This window comes from Biomphalaria glabrata, chromosome 3 (genome assembly GCF_947242115.1).
Source record: "Biomphalaria glabrata chromosome 3, xgBioGlab47.1, whole genome shotgun sequence".
Taxonomy (NCBI): Eukaryota; Metazoa; Mollusca; class Gastropoda; family Planorbidae; genus Biomphalaria; species Biomphalaria glabrata.
Genome location: NC_074713.1, coordinates 43,873,843 through 43,893,075, shown reverse-complemented (window position 1 = coordinate 43,893,075; position 19,233 = coordinate 43,873,843). Strand labels below are relative to the sequence as shown.

The 19,233-nt window shown below is 33.2% G+C and overlaps 1 protein-coding gene and 1 long non-coding RNA gene across 3 annotated transcripts; one reads left to right on the top strand and one right to left on the bottom strand.

Annotated features, from left to right (window-relative positions):
• Positions 1-115: 115 nt before the first annotated feature.
• On the bottom strand, positions 116-5,087 carry LOC129924902 (uncharacterized). Its single transcript, XR_008776779.1, has 2 exons — positions 4,947-5,087; positions 116-4,348 (listed from the first exon to the last, which is right to left on the bottom strand). It is a non-coding gene; the product is annotated as an uncharacterized LOC129924902 (long non-coding RNA).
• On the top strand, positions 4,489-16,868 carry LOC106066202 (epoxide hydrolase 4-like). 2 transcript variants are annotated; one of them, XM_056022219.1, is made up of 7 exons: positions 4,489-4,643; positions 6,912-7,203; positions 9,363-9,487; positions 10,091-10,203; positions 13,524-13,692; positions 13,873-14,045; positions 15,864-16,868. In XM_056022219.1, the coding sequence occupies exons 2-7, from the start codon at positions 7,015-7,017 to the stop codon at positions 16,124-16,126; spliced, it is 1,032 nt and encodes a 343-aa protein (XP_055878194.1). In that variant the 5' UTR covers positions 4,489-4,643; positions 6,912-7,014; the 3' UTR covers positions 16,127-16,868. The 2 variants fall into 2 exon arrangements, with proteins under 2 accessions (XP_055878194.1, XP_055878195.1); XM_056022220.1 differs by having other exon boundaries at positions 4,497-4,647.
• The last annotated feature ends 2,365 nt before the right edge of the window (positions 16,869-19,233 follow it).

Sequence of the window (19,233 nt, the reverse complement as noted above, 5' to 3'; positions counted from 1 at the left end):
TTCATCTTTTTGGTTGTTTTTATTTTCATAAGTAAATAAATATTTTTCTCATCCAATTTTTTTTTCAAAATATCTTTTATTCATTCTGATGTAAAATAATAAGAAATATTGGAAGAATATTGACTATTTTATTTTTATTGTCTTTTTAAGACTAATTGATGATTGTTCAAAAGGTTTTTTAGATAAAGTTCACCACCATAGTTTGCCTTCAAAATTAACATATTTGGATAGACATGTCATCTCATTTTTTTGTTTTTCCCTTTCTCATCATTATGTTTGTACAGATTTCATTCTAGCCTATTGATGAGCACTTTTCACAAATTAAAACATACTGTATACAATGGAAAAAAAAAAAAAAAAAAAAAGGGGTACCCCGACACAATAGCGCGGACACAATAGCGCCGACAAAATAGCGCGGACACAATAGCGCCGACAAAATAGCGCAGACAAAATAGCGCAGAAAAATATATATTTCAGTCATTTTGAAAGAAATACTTTAGAAACCGTAAATAGGAATAGAGACATTTTTTTTTTATGTTATCATTATATTTGCAGGAAACACTTTAGATAACTTAAAACATAAATAAGCCAAAAGTAATAAAAAATTATAATAAGTTCAAATGAATTATTTCAAAATATATCACTTATTTACATTCCCAACGTGTACTTTAAAAAAAAAACAGGCAAAGATAACTTTCAGACACACACACAAACTTTCACAAAGTTAAATTGTAGGAAATATCACGTAGATATTCCATCACCGACTTGTTTCCGTACATTGGCAATATAGCTTCAAGTCATCTGTCAAGTCTTGCTTGCAGCTTTACTTTGTTCTCCTGCACTGTACCTCAGAATCTTGTTCTCCGTGTTCTCCTATTCTCTGAGGAAGTGAGAGATTAACTTCTAACCCTTTAACGAGGTCACCACATTTCAAAATACTATTTTTAGCAAGTTATGCATTTTAAACATTGGTGAAAAAGGGGAATGTTATAAAATTTAAAGTACTCTCGTTCTCTACAAATATGGCATAATTTCAGATCTAGTCATATTGAAAAAGATAGAGACATCAACAAAAAAATGCCCAAGACACACTAAATTACTAATACTCCGATACTTTTATACACATCAAATAGAGTCTACAAGTCCGCGCTATTTTGTCTTGCTCTATTTTGTATGGAAATTTCGCGCTATTTTGTCGGGTCACCGGATTAAGAATTTTCTGATAAGGAGAGAACAAACTAATAATAAATGACTCTAAATCAGTGATTCCCAAAGTGGTCTATATAGACCCCCAGGGGTCTACGAAGACTTTCAAGGGGTCTACGAAAGTGAAAAAACAAATTGGGGTTCCATGGGATGTCCATGGGGGTCTATAATAATAGATTCATATAAGCAGATCGTGACTTTAATTTTTACATCCCATTAATGTAATTCTTCACACTAGATATAATTTGTAACTTAATCATTTAAATATTTATCCTGCTATTCAAACGAAAAATTGTTGTATTTAATTTCAATACTTATTAAAATAACTTAATTTTGTCTCCATGTAAATAATGTTTAACAAAAAGAAATGTAGACTGTCTAGCGTTGATTATGTAAAATTGTTCATTCTTTCCTTGTCAACCAAGCGGTTACCGATTGCCTTTTTTTGACGATATGAAACTAATTACGCTTGAGGATCATCTGCGACAATATCACCCAGATAAAAAGATATAGATTTGAAAAACTTTTGAACATTCAAAGATAAAGTTCAGAAGAGACCACAAAATCTCTATTCAACATCATGTAGAGAAGATGGTGGTTTATGAGTCTTACAATATCTGTTCACTTATAGCAAAATAAGGGTGTGTTGGTAGTGGTTAAGCGCTTGGCTTCCGTAATTGGGGTCCTGGGTTCGAATCTCTGTGAATTTTGAATTTCAGGATTTTTCAGGGCTCCCCTGAGTCCACCCATCTCTAATGGGTACCTGATTTATGTTAGTAAAAGTAAAGGTGGTTGGTCGTTGTTCTGCCCACATGACACCCTGCTCGTTAACCGTTGGCCAAAGAAACAGATGACCATAACATCATCACAATGTCTGAAAGGGGAAATTTACTTATTCATGGCAAATGCGGAAAACACCAATAGGTAAAACACTGATTTTTACCAGCCGTTATAGTTCTAAAACCTGTTTTACACAAACCCACATCTGATATTATTAAAAGAATTTCTTTAAGCAACAATACAGTTCAAGGTTGCTTCGGTGGCATGAGTTATAAAATTAAAAGCTTCATATGTCATTCTTTGCAAATGACATATATACGTTTGGGCTCAGCAGCGTCACAGGTTCTGACAGGATGTAGTGGTGTGTGCTGCAAACTGCATTACGGTCGCCGGCTCCTTATTTTTCCTCAGGTTAACCCACAAGACAGGAGAGTTTTGAATTCAGTTTTACTTCTGCTAGGTGGGTAGCCAGCCAAGACAAATGAGCCCTTCCTGCTCGAAGCTTACTGGTTGAGGCGACAGTCACTCGCCTTCGCTCTTTCTCCCGATAGTGATAACATATTCGCAGACTCAATATTCGAGCAACACGTGAAACATCAAGATATACACGAGAAACTGCTCTTTGCGAAAACTCTTACAATGATACTTAAGGCCATTGTGTTTGGAGATTCAAGCAATACATATTGCTATTTTAATTGGTTTTGAATTTTATCAATAAAAAAGAGAGATCTCTAAAATCTCTAATATGTAGCTTTAAATTACTTTTTCACTTTTCAACTCTCTACAGATAGAAATTTGGAGGCGTTTTGGCTGAGCCGTAAAGTGTTTGGCTTCTGAAACGGGGGTCCCGAGTTTGAATCCTGTTGAAAACTTGGATTTTTAATTTCGGGATCTTTTGGGCGCCTCTGAGGCCACCCAGCTCTAATGAGTACCTGACATTAGTTGGGGAAAGTAAAGGCTGTTGGTCGTTGTGCTGGCCACATGACACCCTCGATAATCGTAGTCCTCAGAAACAGATGACCTTTACATCATCTGCCCTATAGACCACAAGGTCTGAGAGGGGAACTTTACTTTACTTTTTGTACAGATAGAAATTAGTTTTAAAAATGTTGAATTTGCAAAAATTTGAAAGTTAAGCAGGGGGTCTACCGATAACCAGAAAACATGGCAAGGGGTCTACGAGACAAAAAAGTTTGGGAACCACTGCTCTAAATCAACACCAATAACAATAAACTCAAGTGTACCTCAATGAACAGTCTTAGGTCCAAAGATATAGAAATTTACAAAAAGACTTAGATGAATTACACCCAGAACAATGTCAGTTATTACAGAGTAACAAAAAAAAAAAACTAAAACAAATACATTCCACCTATTTTATTCATTGTAAACCAGTAACACAGACTAAAAACTCAAAATACCTAGGTGTTATAATAAATGAGAAACTGCCATGGATACTATTAAAAGATCAAACAAAACATTAGGGTTTATTACATGAAATTTCTATAAATTAAATAAAACTAAAATGTTATATAACCTTGGTTAGGCCAGTAATAGAATATGCATCCCGTTAGACACTTAGTTTAGTTACGCACTATAATAGACTGACAGTGAACTCACATTTTAGAGTGACGACATAGACGTTTGGGGTTAGAGATTAGTGTAGACTTTGAGATCAGTTAGTGCTAGGCTCTCAAAGGGATAACATCATTGTAGTGACTGACTCGACTATGGCCCATTCTGTATTAAAGATTGTTATATTTTCATCTGGAGTGAACTTAGCCATTGAGCCTTTGATCCTGTTTATTACCTTTCATTCTTAGTAACGTGATGTTCATGGATTCATAAAAAACGAATATTCCCATTTGACTAGAGTAACACCTTTAGTAAAATCACTAAATTTATAAAGCTTTCAGGATAGAAGACTATAAAGAAAAGTAGAAATTATGCATAAAACACTTCTAATACAAAAACAAAACCTATTAAAAATACTCAGAAAGACACAAAGATAAAGGCACATTCCTTGACTTAAACAAGGGTTTTTCTTTGGGTTTCAAATAGTTCTTATGTGTCCTACAGTCTTTCTTTGTGAGAGCTCTCCAACTGCCTCTTTCAGTTTCAGAGACCATCTGCTGCCATCTACTTTCTTCTATGAGTTGATCTTTTTGCGCCTACGGGCGACTGCACCTCTGTCCTTTAAGCAAAAGGTCTACCAAAACTGGAAAACATGACATTGGGTCTAGAACAGGGGTTCTCAACCTGTGGGTCGCCGCAAAGACCAAAGATGGTAATTGTAAAAGGGGTCGCCGAGCTAAAAAGGTTGAGGACCGCTAGTCTAGAACAATAATGTTTGGGAGCCACTAGTCTAAAAAAAAAAAAAAAAAAAACTTGTTAATAGTTTGTTTTTTATACAGGTCTGTGACTGAACAGTGAGCAGAACAACCACAGGCCTAGATATATTATAGATCTATATATAGACTCATATATATATATATATATATATATATATATTTCTATATTTGTGAGATAAAATACAGTCTATAATATATCTATATATATCAATCAAATCAAGATAGTAGATCTTGCTGCATACTTGATCTAATAATGATGACATAAAATATAATTTAGACTAGATCTAGACTCTAGACTCACTAGTAGTAGTAGGTAGTCTATAATCTATATTAATAATATTATTATTGATGCCTTATTATTAATCTTATTAGATAGATCTAAATCTAGCTGACCATAACTAAATTTCATTTGGACTTTGACCTTACTCCTTAGCCTTAGTCTTAGACTTAGATTCAGAATAGTAAGAAAGTAGTATATTAAATAATATTCTATATCCACAAATGAGATTGGATCAAAGCGCTCTGAGCATGCTGTATAAGCATGAAAGTAGAGCTATATAAAAGCTATAATAATAATAATATTCTAAATAATATTATACATTACATTATTACCCTAATTATTTCTATCCATCAATATGACAATATTGTCAATATCATGACCATAGTCCATACTTATGATACTAGATCTATGCAGTATTATTAGTGCTATGCCTATCTATAGATCTCTACTATATTACTATAACTATATAATAATAGTAATCTATATATATAGAATCTTCTATATTATAATTTTATAAAATATATTATTATATTTTATTAATTTTATATAGAGGAGGTTCTTATATAAGGGACACCCCATCAAATTCTCCTTCAGTGAACGCATCGTTTTTTGTTTTTTTTTTGTAATTCATTGGTTTTTATTTTTGGAGCTAAAAACGTTTCGGGACTGCACGTGTCCAATTTTAAATAAGTTCCGGTATTTTTGTAGGGCCTACCGCTTTTCCAAAGCAGATGGCAGTTTTTTAGATTCACGGTAACCATGTATGTAAAGCTATTGTTTTAACCTCCCCCGGCAATTCACAACCATATTAGGAATGAGGACTATATTATGAGCCTGTTTGATCATAAGCTGATGGGCATATCAAAATAAGCTTCCAAACATCTTTAGAAAGACATTCCAATCACATTTATACTGTTAGCTGTCAAATAAAATTTTAAAAGGGGGTGTCCCAACAAATAATAATGAATTTAACACATTCTCCTTTAGTGTGCGCCACAAAATCGTAATAAGAAATATTATTGGGATTAATAAATCTATGATTTTTTTCAATGAATAAACATGAACTAGATTGAGATATCTAGAATATATAATTTATGAATGAAAGAAAAAGTGCGGGCTGCTAATTGGAAGCCAGAGACCATGCCCACTGCAGGTGATCAATTGAGCTGACGGTGAGGAGAGGTATACACTAAGCGTGTAGTGTCACAACCTATCAAACAGGCAGTGGAGGGAAGGGGGTAGAGAGTCATGAAAACAATTATAAGCATCTATGGGAGGGAGAGGTTGTTAAGGTGTAACAAAACAAATGATATTATGTGCTCAGTTTGCTTTGCTCCAATTACGTTTGTTGAGGAAGAGCGGTTGAATGTATACATATATATATATATTTATGCAATGGGAGAAGGTTTCCAAAGTAAATTTTTCTAAAGTTTTAATTCGAACTCAATTTAAGCCTCTATGATGGAAGGCCAAGATGTTATGCCACTGAACTATTCAAGTACTGTTCTTTGATCTATTAGTATAAAAAAAAGTTATTTTTTTTTAATAGTCTTTTGTTAACAAACGACCAAATTCTCTAGACAAGGTTTATCTCCCCTTATAGCTTAGCTTTTACATTTTCAATAGAAAACCAAATGAATTAAATACATATAATTGATTATACTATGGTGTTTGGATTTGGTCATCTTTGGTCATTAACTCTTTCTTTTTGTAATTATTTACCACATTCTGGTGGAATCAATGCTGGTATCGTCAGTTAGGAGAGAAAGAGTTAACAATGAATAATTGTTCAAAGTTACAACTTGATCCTAGAAGTTTAAATTTGAGAAATTGTATCCCTTAAAAAGTGTTTTTTATAATAGGCTTTCATTTGTACCCTGACAGTTCTTTGATTTTTTAAAAGTTATTTGCAGATCAACAACCTTTGTAGTAGTAGCCAAATTTTAACTTTAGAACCATGCTGCATAGTGCTACCAAAAAATCATTTGTAAAAATGGACAACACTGAAATCAGACATTTTATACTTTAATTTCTTATTTGCTCAAGTTCCAATATGTTATTTACACACTTAAATCTCATTACAGCCAAAATTAGTGACCCTTATTAGTTTGGTGGATGTAGGATTCTATACTAATTAAACTTTATTGATTAAAGGAAATTCGGTTTTAAAAAACTTATTTTAATATAAGCAAGTTTGATATATTTAATATATGTATAAATATTTATTTGTATGTAATTTTCTGATTTAGTCTTTACACATTCCTCTTCATATCTTGATTATGATATTCTTTTTAAAGATTAACACCATATGAAGAACAAAATCTCATTTTGATTCAAGATTTTTCAAAAATTTTAATACGAAAAACCACCATAAAGAGAACACTATAGCATATTACAGCCATGACTCAGCTAATGGCCACCATCAAGTTATGGATAACTGCTATGTTTCTGGGATGTTTGGTCATCCTTAGCCTATTAAAACGCTGTTTCACCAAAGGATTTCAAGTTCTGAAGTATAAGAAAAGAGAAAGGCCTCCATGTTTAGATGATCTGTGTTATGGTACACACAGATTCTTGCATTTAAAAGAGGTAAGTGTTTGATATGATTTAGGCTCAGGGTGTGCAGCATGTTCAGACTGCTATGGTGAATTGGATGATAGGGTTGGGGGCCATAGAGAAATATCAGAAAGCATGTGTCTTCTAGTGCTTGTGTGTTGTAGGTTTGGATATATGAAGCACCATTGACTCTTGATAGTCTGACAGTTATAATAATAATAATAATCTTTATTGTCCTTAAGGAAATTTGTCTTACAATTTGTGCATTACACTAAACAAAAAACATTTTAACTATAAGAAACCAAAGTGTACATTCACACCAGACTCACTCATAATTTACATGTGAGAAAGTTTATATCAGATTGTTCCTATTTAATGATTTGATTGCCAGGGGAACAAAAGAGTATTTGTGTCTGTTTGTCTTTGCGATCGGTGTCTTGTATCTCTTTTGTGATGGTAAAATCACAAAGCTTGTTAGATTAGTAAGTGTTGAACTATCAAGAGTCAACAGTAATATTGATTTTAATTTTCAATAATACTAGTTGTTTAATCCATTTGATGTTGTTGCTACATTGGATATGCATAAGGTGTAATACAGTGGAACCTCGAGATACTAGTAGCTCTACATATGAGTAATTCGACAATTGAGCAGCGTCGAGAGCAAAATTTCTGTTCGTTTTACGAGCAACAATTCGAGTTATGAGCTAAAACCTATCAACAATGATCGTGCGAAATCAGATCTTTCCGTTCTCACTTGGAAAAGGAACAATAATTGTCAGCGCTGGAAAATGGAGAGAAGTTGCTTTAGCCACTATTTGGACAAAAACAGCAGAGTGTGTACACCATGATTTCGACTATTCGCATGTATCACAGTGCTTAACAAAGGCTCGTCCGGTTGTGTGAGTGTGGTAGCTAGCGAGTTTAGTGATTTTAATGTGAATTATTCTTGTGCATCATGGGTCCCAAGAAAATTAATTTAAGTGCAAAGTCAAATGATACGAAAAAAGAGGATGATATCCATCGAAACGAAGCAGTGTTTTTGTGTATGTTGTTAATAAATTGTTTTTACGTAGCCTTAGTTCTGTGCAGTCCTCCCTCCCCCCTTGTTCCCTCCTCCTCAGCCGCAGTGGTCAGCCACTCAGATAATATTCTGTACATTGACCATTGCTTTACATACACTTGATTGTTATCTTTTCTGCATTTTTCATTTTATTATTTATTTTATTGTTTATGTAAACATGTTTCATGTACATTTATTAATTTATAACAAGTCTTTTTCATCCTTTAGGTCACTTAGGGAATCTATATAGGGTTAAAACCAATTAATTAGGTTTACTATATTTTATATGGGAAAAATTTGTTTGAGATATGAGTAGATTGACTTATGAGCAATTGTCTGGAATGAATTTAACTCCTATCTCGAGGTTCCACTGTACTACTATCACAGTAGAGTGATTTTCATAATACATGATGCATGGTAGCCCAGTGATGAACATGATAGGCTCTTGGACACAAAAAGAACATCTAAACTAGTAGCATTGCAAAGTTATGACAAATGCAGTTAATTTTTTTATTAAAAAAATTACTGAATAATAAACACTAAATAAATTGAAGTATGTAATTTGATAGAGTCTATTTTAACACTTCTTGGCAAGAAATATAAGTAACACTACAGTTTACAAGCATGATTTACATACGACAGGTTTCAGATTTTTATGGATGTCTCTACTGTAATAAACAAATACTTGGGCTCTGTTACTATAGTAGCACACTTCCTTTAACTTTTTGTAAAGGGTGAAAATCCAAGGTGATTAAAAGAATCTACAATATCTTTTTAGTGAAAAAACGTATTTAGTTACCAATACTTAATTTTTAATGAAATATTAAAGTTCATTACCTGTGTATTGCGCTACCTTTCCATTCACAGATGTTAGCAGACTATTGTTTAACTAATTATTGATTTCAATTGCAAATAGTTTTTTTTTTTATTTTACACAAAAGTCAGGTACCCATTAAAGCTTGGTGGACTCAGGGGCGCCCTAACAATCCAGAATTTCAAATTTCCATTCTTCACTGAGATTTGAACCCAGGACCCTGGGTTCGGAAGCCAAGCGCTTAACCACTCATCCACTGCGCCCCCTTATTATGATTATAAATTTTAGAGTAAAATTGTCTTCTTGATATTTGATCAGAATGTTAAAATTCACTACGTCATCAGTGGACCTGAAGACAAACCACTAATGTTACTTGTTCATGGCTTCCCAGAATTCTGGTACTCCTGGAGACATCAAATTTTAGAATTTCAAAAAGACTATAGGTATTGTCTCCATTTTTTTTTTCATGTTTAAATTGTACACTTTAATTTATGTTTAAATCTAACAGTAATCATGTTTAGACATAATGTGAATGACTATAAACCGATAAACTGATAAGCTTAAATTGGTTCAGAACTGGTCAAAAATATTTTTTTTAAATGTGGAGTAATATTAAATGTACAACTGAATTGCAAAATCTTCAAAGACAATAAAAAGTAGAATTTGGTATTGAGTTTTTTAAAACTCTTGTTTTAGTTTCTAATGAAATAGATATGACAGAAAGAAAAAAATAGATTTAACACTAAGTTTGGACAATTGATAAAAAAAAACAACATCAGGCTTAATGACATAAATGATTATTTCAATTTATAATCTCATAAAAAAAAAAAAGCTTTTTTTAAGCAACTAGATCTTATGACTGTCACCACAGAGATTCCAAGCTCAAACTTGTATCTCCAGTTCTACTGCAAGAAGTTTAGAGAGGGACAAAATAATGTATACTTCTGAAGGAGATTCTAAAACAATGAAAACAAAATCCTTTCTAGCCTAGTATTTCATCTTTGTTTCTGTTATGTATAATTTACTATTTTTATATTTGTATCTAGAGTTGTGGCCATTGACCAAAGAGGTTACAGTGAATCCAGTAAACCTGAGGGAATAGAACACTATACTATGACAAAACTAATGTCTGATTTATCTCAAGTCATACAAGGACTTGGTACTGAATTTTTGTTTATTAAACATTTTGGTTGACTCACTGCTGTGACCATATTATTTACAGCCTATCAGTAACATATTTGTTCACTTAGCTCCTTGTACGTGTTACAGATAAAGCTGAACCTATTATTCATGTTCAAGCTTCCTTTCGTTTTAATGAATGAACAGTATAATTCCCAATGAATGTCAATGTTCAGTCATAAAACCATTTTACATGTGGCTTTTGATGCTTGACCTAAAGATATTTTTGCTTTATTAGATGCCCACAACATTGTATACTACATAACCAAATTTTGTTGTATCTTACGGCTATTAAGGAAAAGATAACTTCCACTTCAAAACCAAAGTGTAAGTTTGAAACTTTCCCCTCTCTGCCATTTCGTTGTGCCATAAGTAGCCTCCAGCCATTTAAATTTAACATTTTAGTACTGAAAGTCATATTCCCCCAATTGAGGGGGCCCCCAAATGAGTGTTCCAATACTTTTATTTTTAAAATTAAATATTACGCAAAATGCAAAGACCCCCAAAGAGGTCAAACCTCCGAGCCCCCAAATGATGGCAAATTCCTAGCTACGCCATTGGGTGCATGCGTTGGCTCAGTGGTAAAGTACTTGAGTTGTCGAGTTCAAATTCCGGTGAAGACTTGGATTTTGGACTAAGGAATTATTAGGAGTCCACCCAACTCTAATGGGTACCTATGTTTGTAAAGTTAAGTTGGTTGTTGGCCATAGGAACAGATGAGCTTTACCTTATCTGACATTAAGAATCTGGAACAGACACAAATAGAGCAGTGAGATTCATAACAAATGAATATTCACATATGACTAGAGTAACACCTTTAGTAAAATCACTAAATTTAGAAATTAGGATAGAAGACTTAAAAGTAAAGTAGCAATTATACATAAAACACTGAACCATAATCTTCAAATACAAAAACAAAATTTAATAAAATACTCAGAAAGACACAAAGATAAAGGCACATTCCTCGTTCCATATGCTAGGACAAATTTGTACAAAAGTTCCTTCTTCCCTAATGCTATTAAAGCATGGAATGGGTTGCCTGAGCTAGCCAGGAAAACCAGTGACTTGTCGAAGTTTAGGTCATTGGTTAATATGCATGACTGAATGCATGACGCGTAGGGCGTAATCATTTTCTCTTTTGAAGTAACGTCTGTGTCATATAAGATAAGATAGATCGCAAGGTCTAAAAGGGGCACTGTTATTCTAGGAGTGAATGAAAATATTTAGATACCATTGTGTGTTAGTGGATGAAAATAAATACACATTAGTTAGTGTTGAGAAAGTGTTATGAAATGTTTAGTTAGTGTTGAGAAAGTGTTATCAAATGTTTAGTTAGTGTTGAGAAAGTGTTATCAAATGTTTAGTTAGTGTTGAGAAAGTGTTATGAAATGTTTAGTTAGTGTTGAGAAAGTGTTATCAAATGTTTAGTTAGTGTTGAGAAAGTGTTATCAATTGTTTAGTTAGTGTTGAGAAACTGTTATCAAATGTTTAATTAGTGTTGAGAAAGTGTTATTTTTTTTTATTTTTTTATATTTTTGATTTGAGGCACATCGGCACAATTTAGGCCATGTCGTGCCTGCAGTCCCTTAAGGACTACTCTCTCTCTAAACAACAAGGGCCAGATTCTATACAGTCATATCATTAAAATCAAGGTCTATTCACAGTTAAAATAGTAAAGGTAGTAAAAATATAAATATTTGGTAAAAATCTAATGTAAATAGTGCATGTTCACAAATTCATAAATCAGATCTTCGTAGATAGCCCCACTTCCCGAATAAAGCCCAGTACCTTCCCAGGGTCGACATTATCAAATAGTGTTTTTAAATTAGTGGCTCTAAAATATTTCGCCCTGACATCCTGGTATCTGGGGCAATCAACGAGGATATGTTCCACGGTGAGGCGAGAGTCACAGTACTCACAAAGTGGGGGCTCCTCTCTCTTCAGTACAAAGGAGTGCGTGATGTAGGTGTGGCCAATCCTAAGTCTGGACATGGTCGTGCTACCACGCCTTGTCAGACCCTTAGATGTGGGCCGCCACCTGACATCCGCCACAATCTGCCTGAGTTTACTGTGAGTCTCAGCCTCCCATCGGTTCTGCCACTCTCGATAGGTGGCAGAGGCAATACTTTGTCTCAGGTCCGAGTAGGGAATTTGGGTTCCTGACACCGCATGATTTAGGGCTCTCTTTGCTTCTCTGTCTGCGGCTTCGTTTCCCTCAATGCCAACATGGGAGGGGACCCAGATGAAGGTGACATCCCTACGGTCGGCTGTTATTTAGTCTAACAGCTTCAGGCTCTTATGTACCAATGGGATGTCAGTCTTCATCCGCCCCAAAGCTTGCAATGCAGATTTGGAGTCGGAGCAGATTATAAATTTCCTCCTTTCTGATGCTTTTACGGCCAAAAAGTGCAAGCAATATTGCGTGCAATTCGGCCGTAAAGATGGAGCAGCCATCGGGGAGAAAGTGTTATCAAATGTTTAGTTAGTGTTGAGAAAGTGTTATCAAATGTTTAGTTAGTGTTGAGAAAGTGTTATCAAATGTTTAGTTAGTGTTGAGAAAGTGTTATCAAATGTTTAGTGTTGAGAAACTGTTATCAAATGTTTAGTTAGTGTTGAGAAAGTGTTATCAAATGTTTAGTTAGTGTTGAGAAAGTGTTATCAAATGTTTAGTGTTAAGAAAGTGTTATGAAATGTTTAGTTAGTGTTGAGAAAGTGTTATGAAATGTTTAGTTAGTGTTGAGAAAGTGTTATCAAATGTTTAGTTAGTGTTGAGAAAGTGTTATCAAATGTTTAGTTAGTGTTGAGAAAGTGTTATCAAATGTTTAGTTAGTGTTGAGAAAGTGTTATCAAATGTTTAGTGTTGAGAAACTGTTATCAAATGTTTAGTTAGTGTTGAGAAACTGTTATCAAATGTTTAGTTAGTGTTGAGAAACTGTTATCAAATGTTTAGTTAGTGTTGAGAAAGTGTTATCAAATGTTTAGTGTTGAGAAAGTGTTATCAAATGTTTAGTTAGTGTTGAGAAAGTGTTATCAAATGTTTAGTTAGTGTTGAGAAAGTGTTATCAAATGTTTAGTGTTGAGAAACTGTTATGAAATGTTTAGTTAGTGTTGAGAAAGTGTTATCAAATGTTTAGTGTTGAGAAACTGTTATCAAATGTTTAGTTAGTGTTGAGAAACTGTTATCAAATGTTTAGTTAGTGTTGAGAAGTAAAAAACAATCAAGAGAATACTTTTTTTATCCTAAACATTAGAACTGCTTCAAGTTTTAATTATGCAGTATATTATTTAATTTCCATTTAGGTTACACCAAGTGCACCCTTGTGGCACATGACTGGGGAGGAGTTGTGGCATGGGCCTTTGCCAGGAAATACCCAGAGTTGGTGGAGAAATTTATCAATATGAACAGTCCACCAATTTCCCTTTTCAAGTCTGTCATTCAGTCCAGCAATGAACAATACAAAAAATCTTGGTAAATTATCTACAACATAATGTGTTAGTAACATTTCTCATTTTATGAATTCATATTTTCTCTTTTGCTGTAAGGCTAATAGAAAATACTATAAAAAAAAATAATATTTTCTAAGCTCTGTTGACTCTAGTTGTCAATAAAAATTTTAAAAAAATAATAATATGAATAAAATATTCTTAGGTATGTGTTTTTCTTTCAACTCCCATGGCTGCCAGAGTTTACAATGAAATCTAATGACTTGAAGATATTTGACAGCATGGTAGAGAAGAAAAAAGATTCAGAAGAAGAAAAGGCTGTTACTGTTATAGAGAGTGAAGATATTGCAGCATACAAGTATACATTCTCACAACCAGGTTAATATGCACTTATACAAATGTTAGCAAAATGTTTAGGTACATGTTTCAGATGTTCCTTATAGCGTTGAAGATAATCTACTTCCATGTCCAAACCCCGGACCATAGAGGCGGCTGAACGACAGCCCAGTGCACATACCCCAAAACCAGGCAGCAATTCGTTTTATTTATCCTCATAACTGCAGTCTTTCTCATTAAGAACATTACAGAATATTTTAGTTGTATCACTAGATTTTCAGGAAAAATTAACTAAAACAATAATTGCAGACTGATCAAGGTAAATTCTGTAAACGTTGATAAATTTGTACATTCTACTTGAAAATTTTGAAGCATTTTTTTAGCTGGAGATCAAGTTTCAAAGTGAACCAACCCAACCCCCCCATCAATTCGTTCCCTAACGGGGGCCATACGCGCTGTGATGGACCCTCGCACGGGTTTGGTGGGACATTATAGGCATAAGAAGGGCCCCCAAGCGGCTTGGCCTCCAGCCTCGCACAGGAGAGGGAACTCGTGTGGGGCTCAAGGGGGTAATGACTAGCGACACACCGGGTGTGAATACATGATCACTTCGAATAAGGCGGGACTTCGGACAGAGGGATTGCTGAAGAGCCAATGCCTCATCCTGGCCATGGATAAAAACCTTTCCTTGGTCAAGAGGTCTATAATAGGGAACGGGACCTTCTCGGACCTTAAGGACATCTGAATCAAGTTTCAAAGTATTGGTCTATGTGTGGAAAAGTCCTCTTGCAAACTCTTTACTTTTTAAACAAATTAAGAAAACATAGAGGTAATCCATGGAACACAGAATCATGGCAGATTATAAGGATTGATCACTTTTCTAACTTGTACAGTGTTTAAAAAAAAACAACATACTTTTAGCATGCACAACAAATGGTCTCAATTACACTCAAACTTCATTATATCATAACAAGGTTCTATTGAACTCTCAGTTATTGGGAAAATTGTGTTTTTTTTCTTTAAGCCCTGACCCAAGTTCAGTGATAATGAATGACTTTTTCTCTTCTTTTATATCCAAACAAGACTATTTTGAACAGATTGATGCAGTTTAAAATTCCTATATGGTGACACTAACATTTGACTTGGATTAAAATATATCTTTCTACATGCCCATAAAGGCTTTCTTCTTCTTCTTCCTCATTCTCATTTTTATGTTGGAGCATTCAGATGACTAGATCAATATATGAGATGAACTGCACAGTGGTTTACAAATAGCTCTCTATATAGTTTTCTTTATTCACCAGGAGGCCCATTGACTCCAATTTCAGCCTGCTTTTCCATTTGGGTGTCCTCTCATAGCCTTTGATCATCCAAGATCATTTGCAAGACAGCAGGTGTTTATTTTCTGAGTTTTCTCTTCTAGGGGGTCTATGCTATCCCTAGCTAACGAGCTTCATCAACCCGGTTTAGATTTAGAGCGCCCTATACTCGCTTTTTGCAATCATTTCCTTGGATTTCTGAGATGTTTTTTGCAAATAGGTGGAATACCCCACCTCATCCTCCATGACTGCAAACCAGGTGTTCCGCTGCTGTTTATTTGGTATTCACAGCTAACCCTTATATCTAAAGGTCCTTCCCCTAACGCCACCTGGGAACGTGCTTGGTAGAAGCTGGTAGCTCCCCCAAGCATAAAGGCTTTAATTGTGTCCATCTCAAAAAATAAATCCATAAAAAAAAGGATGTACATGTAATCCATTCAGAATTTCAATGGACTCATGATTTGCAATCATATGTATCACCAGTCTATATATGATTGCTTTTGAATATGTATCACAACTGAAATCTTTCTGTTTCAAACAGGGGCTTTCACTCCAGCCATAAACTACTACAGAGCTCTTCTACAGTTAAATTCAGCAGTGGACCATGACCTTGAGTACACAATGCCCACCTTGTTGATCTGGGGCGAGGAAGACAGCGCACTGGACATGATTATACCCAAAACCATACAGGAGTTGGCACCTAAGATAACAGTGAAGATAATCAAAGGGGCCAACCATTTTGTTCAGAACTATGCTCCTGAAGAAGTGAACAAGATAATGAGAGACTGGCTGAAAGAGGAGTAAATGAAGGTGAAGTGCTTTCATGTTTTAAAAAAGTCTCTACCCTGTTCATGTGTAATAGTGTTCTTATTTTTAAAGACCTTTTATTAATACGTTGATATGTCAACAAGAACTGTTAAAAGTTGAACTTTAAATTCCCATGTTAAATTTATTTTTTTTTTAAATCCATATGTTTTGTTATAAAAACTTAACTGATAATGATGTTATTAAATGTTGATGAATATTTATACTTCCTGCTGTACAGAATTGAGGTCATCTTGTTATACATGTTCTATGCCTCCATATTGCTTGGTAGAATTTAAATTTAAAGAAAAATGTATCTAAGTAAATCTAGTTGAACCCAAAATATGTCAAGAACCTAATTATGATATCACCATTCATCAATTACTGAGATTTTGTTCTGATTTGTAAATCTTAGATGATGTGCTTTTTTCTTATGGTAATTAAAATGAATTTCTTTTTTATTAACTAGTCTTCATTCACTCTTGAATATTTTTACTAATTAAATTTCTATAATCAGATCTGATAAAATAATTGTGTGTATATCTAAATAAAATGTTTTAAAAAAAATAGAATTTTTATATTTGAATTGGATTGTTTATATTTTATATTTGAATTTTTAAATTAATTTTTCTTGAAGATGATTAATTACTTTAAAAGTAAGTATATACAATTCTATTGTGTTCTTTTGAAATACAGTATAATTATCTAAACAAACATGTAAAAATATATTATATAAATGAGGCATTGAAATAATCAATAAAACTGATAATTTGATAAAAATTGTGGGGTTTTTTTTTATTTACAAAATGTTTTACAGCAAAAAAAAATTTATAATACAAGACATAAAGTTATTGATCAACACTGTCCTTTTTAACACCTGTTTTTATTTCCACAGTAACCTGCCAAAAAAAAAAGACATCAATTTTTTAAGACATTAATGATATTTAAGATATAATTAAAAATAGAAACTTTTAAATACCTTGGTACTATCCTAGACAATAAATTAAATTTTACTGCAAATACTGATTATATCAGCAAAAAAGGGCAGCAAAGATTATGATTAAAACTGTCCTCGTTTAATGTTAGTGAAAAGGCCTTGGGTATGTTTTATAACGCTTACATTGGCAATATTTTAAATTTTAATATCACTGCCTGGTATGGCAATCTGAGCACTAAAAATAAACTTCACAGAATCCTTAATGCTGCTGGTAAAGTCATTGGCAAAAACATGCATAAAAAAGCTAAAAACATTATAGAAATTAAAAAAATCCCCCTTTGGATCAGGATTTTGTGATTCTACCATCACAAAAGAGATACAAGACACTGAAAGCAATAACAAACAAGACACAAAAACACTTTTGTTCCCCTGGCAATCAAATCATTAAATAGAAACAATCTGATATAAACTTTTCACATGTAAATTATGAGTGAGTCTGGTGTGAATGTACATTTTGTTTTTTTAGTTAAAATGTTATGTTTGGTGTAATGCCGTAAGACAAATTTCCTAATGGCCAATAAAGATTATTATTATTATTATAACTGAAATTTGTTCGGGGACTCTTAAATGGGGAGAAGCCGGTCATTCATTTTTCAAAGGACAAAAAAGGGTTGTATTACCATTGTACAGTAAGATGACATAATTAACAATGTTTAAAAAATAAAATAGAGTATTTTAAATAAGGATCCATCTTCTAGTGAGAAACTATTAAAACGTACACCGTTTTTGTGAGAGGTGTCTGCAACAATATAGACTAAGAACTTTTTGAAGAAGACATTCCAGAATGTTTCAACTTTCTTAAGTAAAAATGGTTGAAATTTTCAGTACCCTCATTGGCTTACATAGTTTGTGGAAAAAAAAAGTCAGTGACAAGACTAGTAACTTAACATCAAGATAATCTTATGACGATCAAACCATGATTTACATCCATACTATCTATTTACATCAAGTGCCCTTAGTGTTTCAGTATCGGCTAGAGCTGCCAAAATCTTTATGTGACTTTAGTTGACCTGCATAATTTTTTTTTTACCAAAATAAATAGTGTGCCTAGACACTAGAGAATGCATTTCTCAGTACTGTCTGCAAGAAAACACTTTGACCTTTTTTTGACATGTGAACTTTTTTTAAAATTTTTTAAACACTTAAAAATCATCTACCAGACAAGTTTCTGAAAAGAATAAACTAAACAGAATTGTTTTAATGATGATTCATTACATAGATTTGATTTCTAAACATATTGTAAAATAGAACAAGAACATTTATTTCAGATCTCTGTATGTCTGAGTTTCTTTCCTTTTCATTAAATTCTTAAAACTCTTGCACAATTTCTTGTTGCATTTGTTAATCTTTTATGAAATTTGAAGTGAGAAAATGTGTTTAGTTTTGTAATTTTTCAATATTTATGGATTGAGTGTATAATGCAAAGTTTCAATCTTGTAGCAAATTGATTATAGTTTTTTTCTTAATCAGCTGAAACTTATTAAAATATATCTTCTTCAACAATTTATTTTATTTATTACACTTTTGTAGCCTATTAACTTAAATGTTAGATTAATATCATAAAATAAAGTTAGGTTAGCTTTAGTTATTCTACCCCCTAGCACATTTTTGTTCATCCTGGAAAACTCTAAACAAATTCGTTTTCAATCAAAACAATACGCAACTGTAAAGAGTTCCAGAGCACACAAGCTGTATTTACTAACCAAGTACTTTGTATATGGAAGCTAAACTAATTTGTTGTGTGCTTTAAAATGGTGAGAGAATTTCTGTCTGTTCAGTGGAATCCTGTTAGGGTAGTAACATAGCAACATCAGTACTTACTTCGTTTCCAGATATCACATGGTAATCTTTTAAAACAGATTCAAGGGATTGCTGGTCACAGTGAAGGGTAAAAAAAGCGACATTTCTATTAAATCCTGTTGTGTAATTCTGAATAGAAAATTGAAGATTGTAAACACAGTTACTAAAAAAAAACCACATCATTTGTAATATACTGAATGTAGATAATATATATGTTACTGGTATTAAGTAAAAAAAAAGATAAAAAATCAAGCAAGGTATGTAGATATATATGTAGTTTAGATTTCATAAAGTTAGTAGTATTTAAGCA

What these genes read in the sequence shown, in the direction of transcription:
- LOC106066202 (XM_056022219.1), top strand. Translation starts at nt 7,015, where the DNA reads ATGACTCAGCTAATGGCCACCATCAAGTTATGGATAACTGCTATGTTT. An exon ending in GAATTTCAAAAAGACTATAG is followed by an intron (nt 9,488 to 10,090) that starts GTATTGTCTCCA and finishes ATTTGTATCTAG; the next exon opens with AGTTGTGGCCATTGACCAAA. An exon ending in TCAAGTCATACAAGGACTTG is followed by an intron (nt 10,204 to 13,523) that starts GTACTGAATTTT and finishes ATTTCCATTTAG; the next exon opens with GTTACACCAAGTGCACCCTT.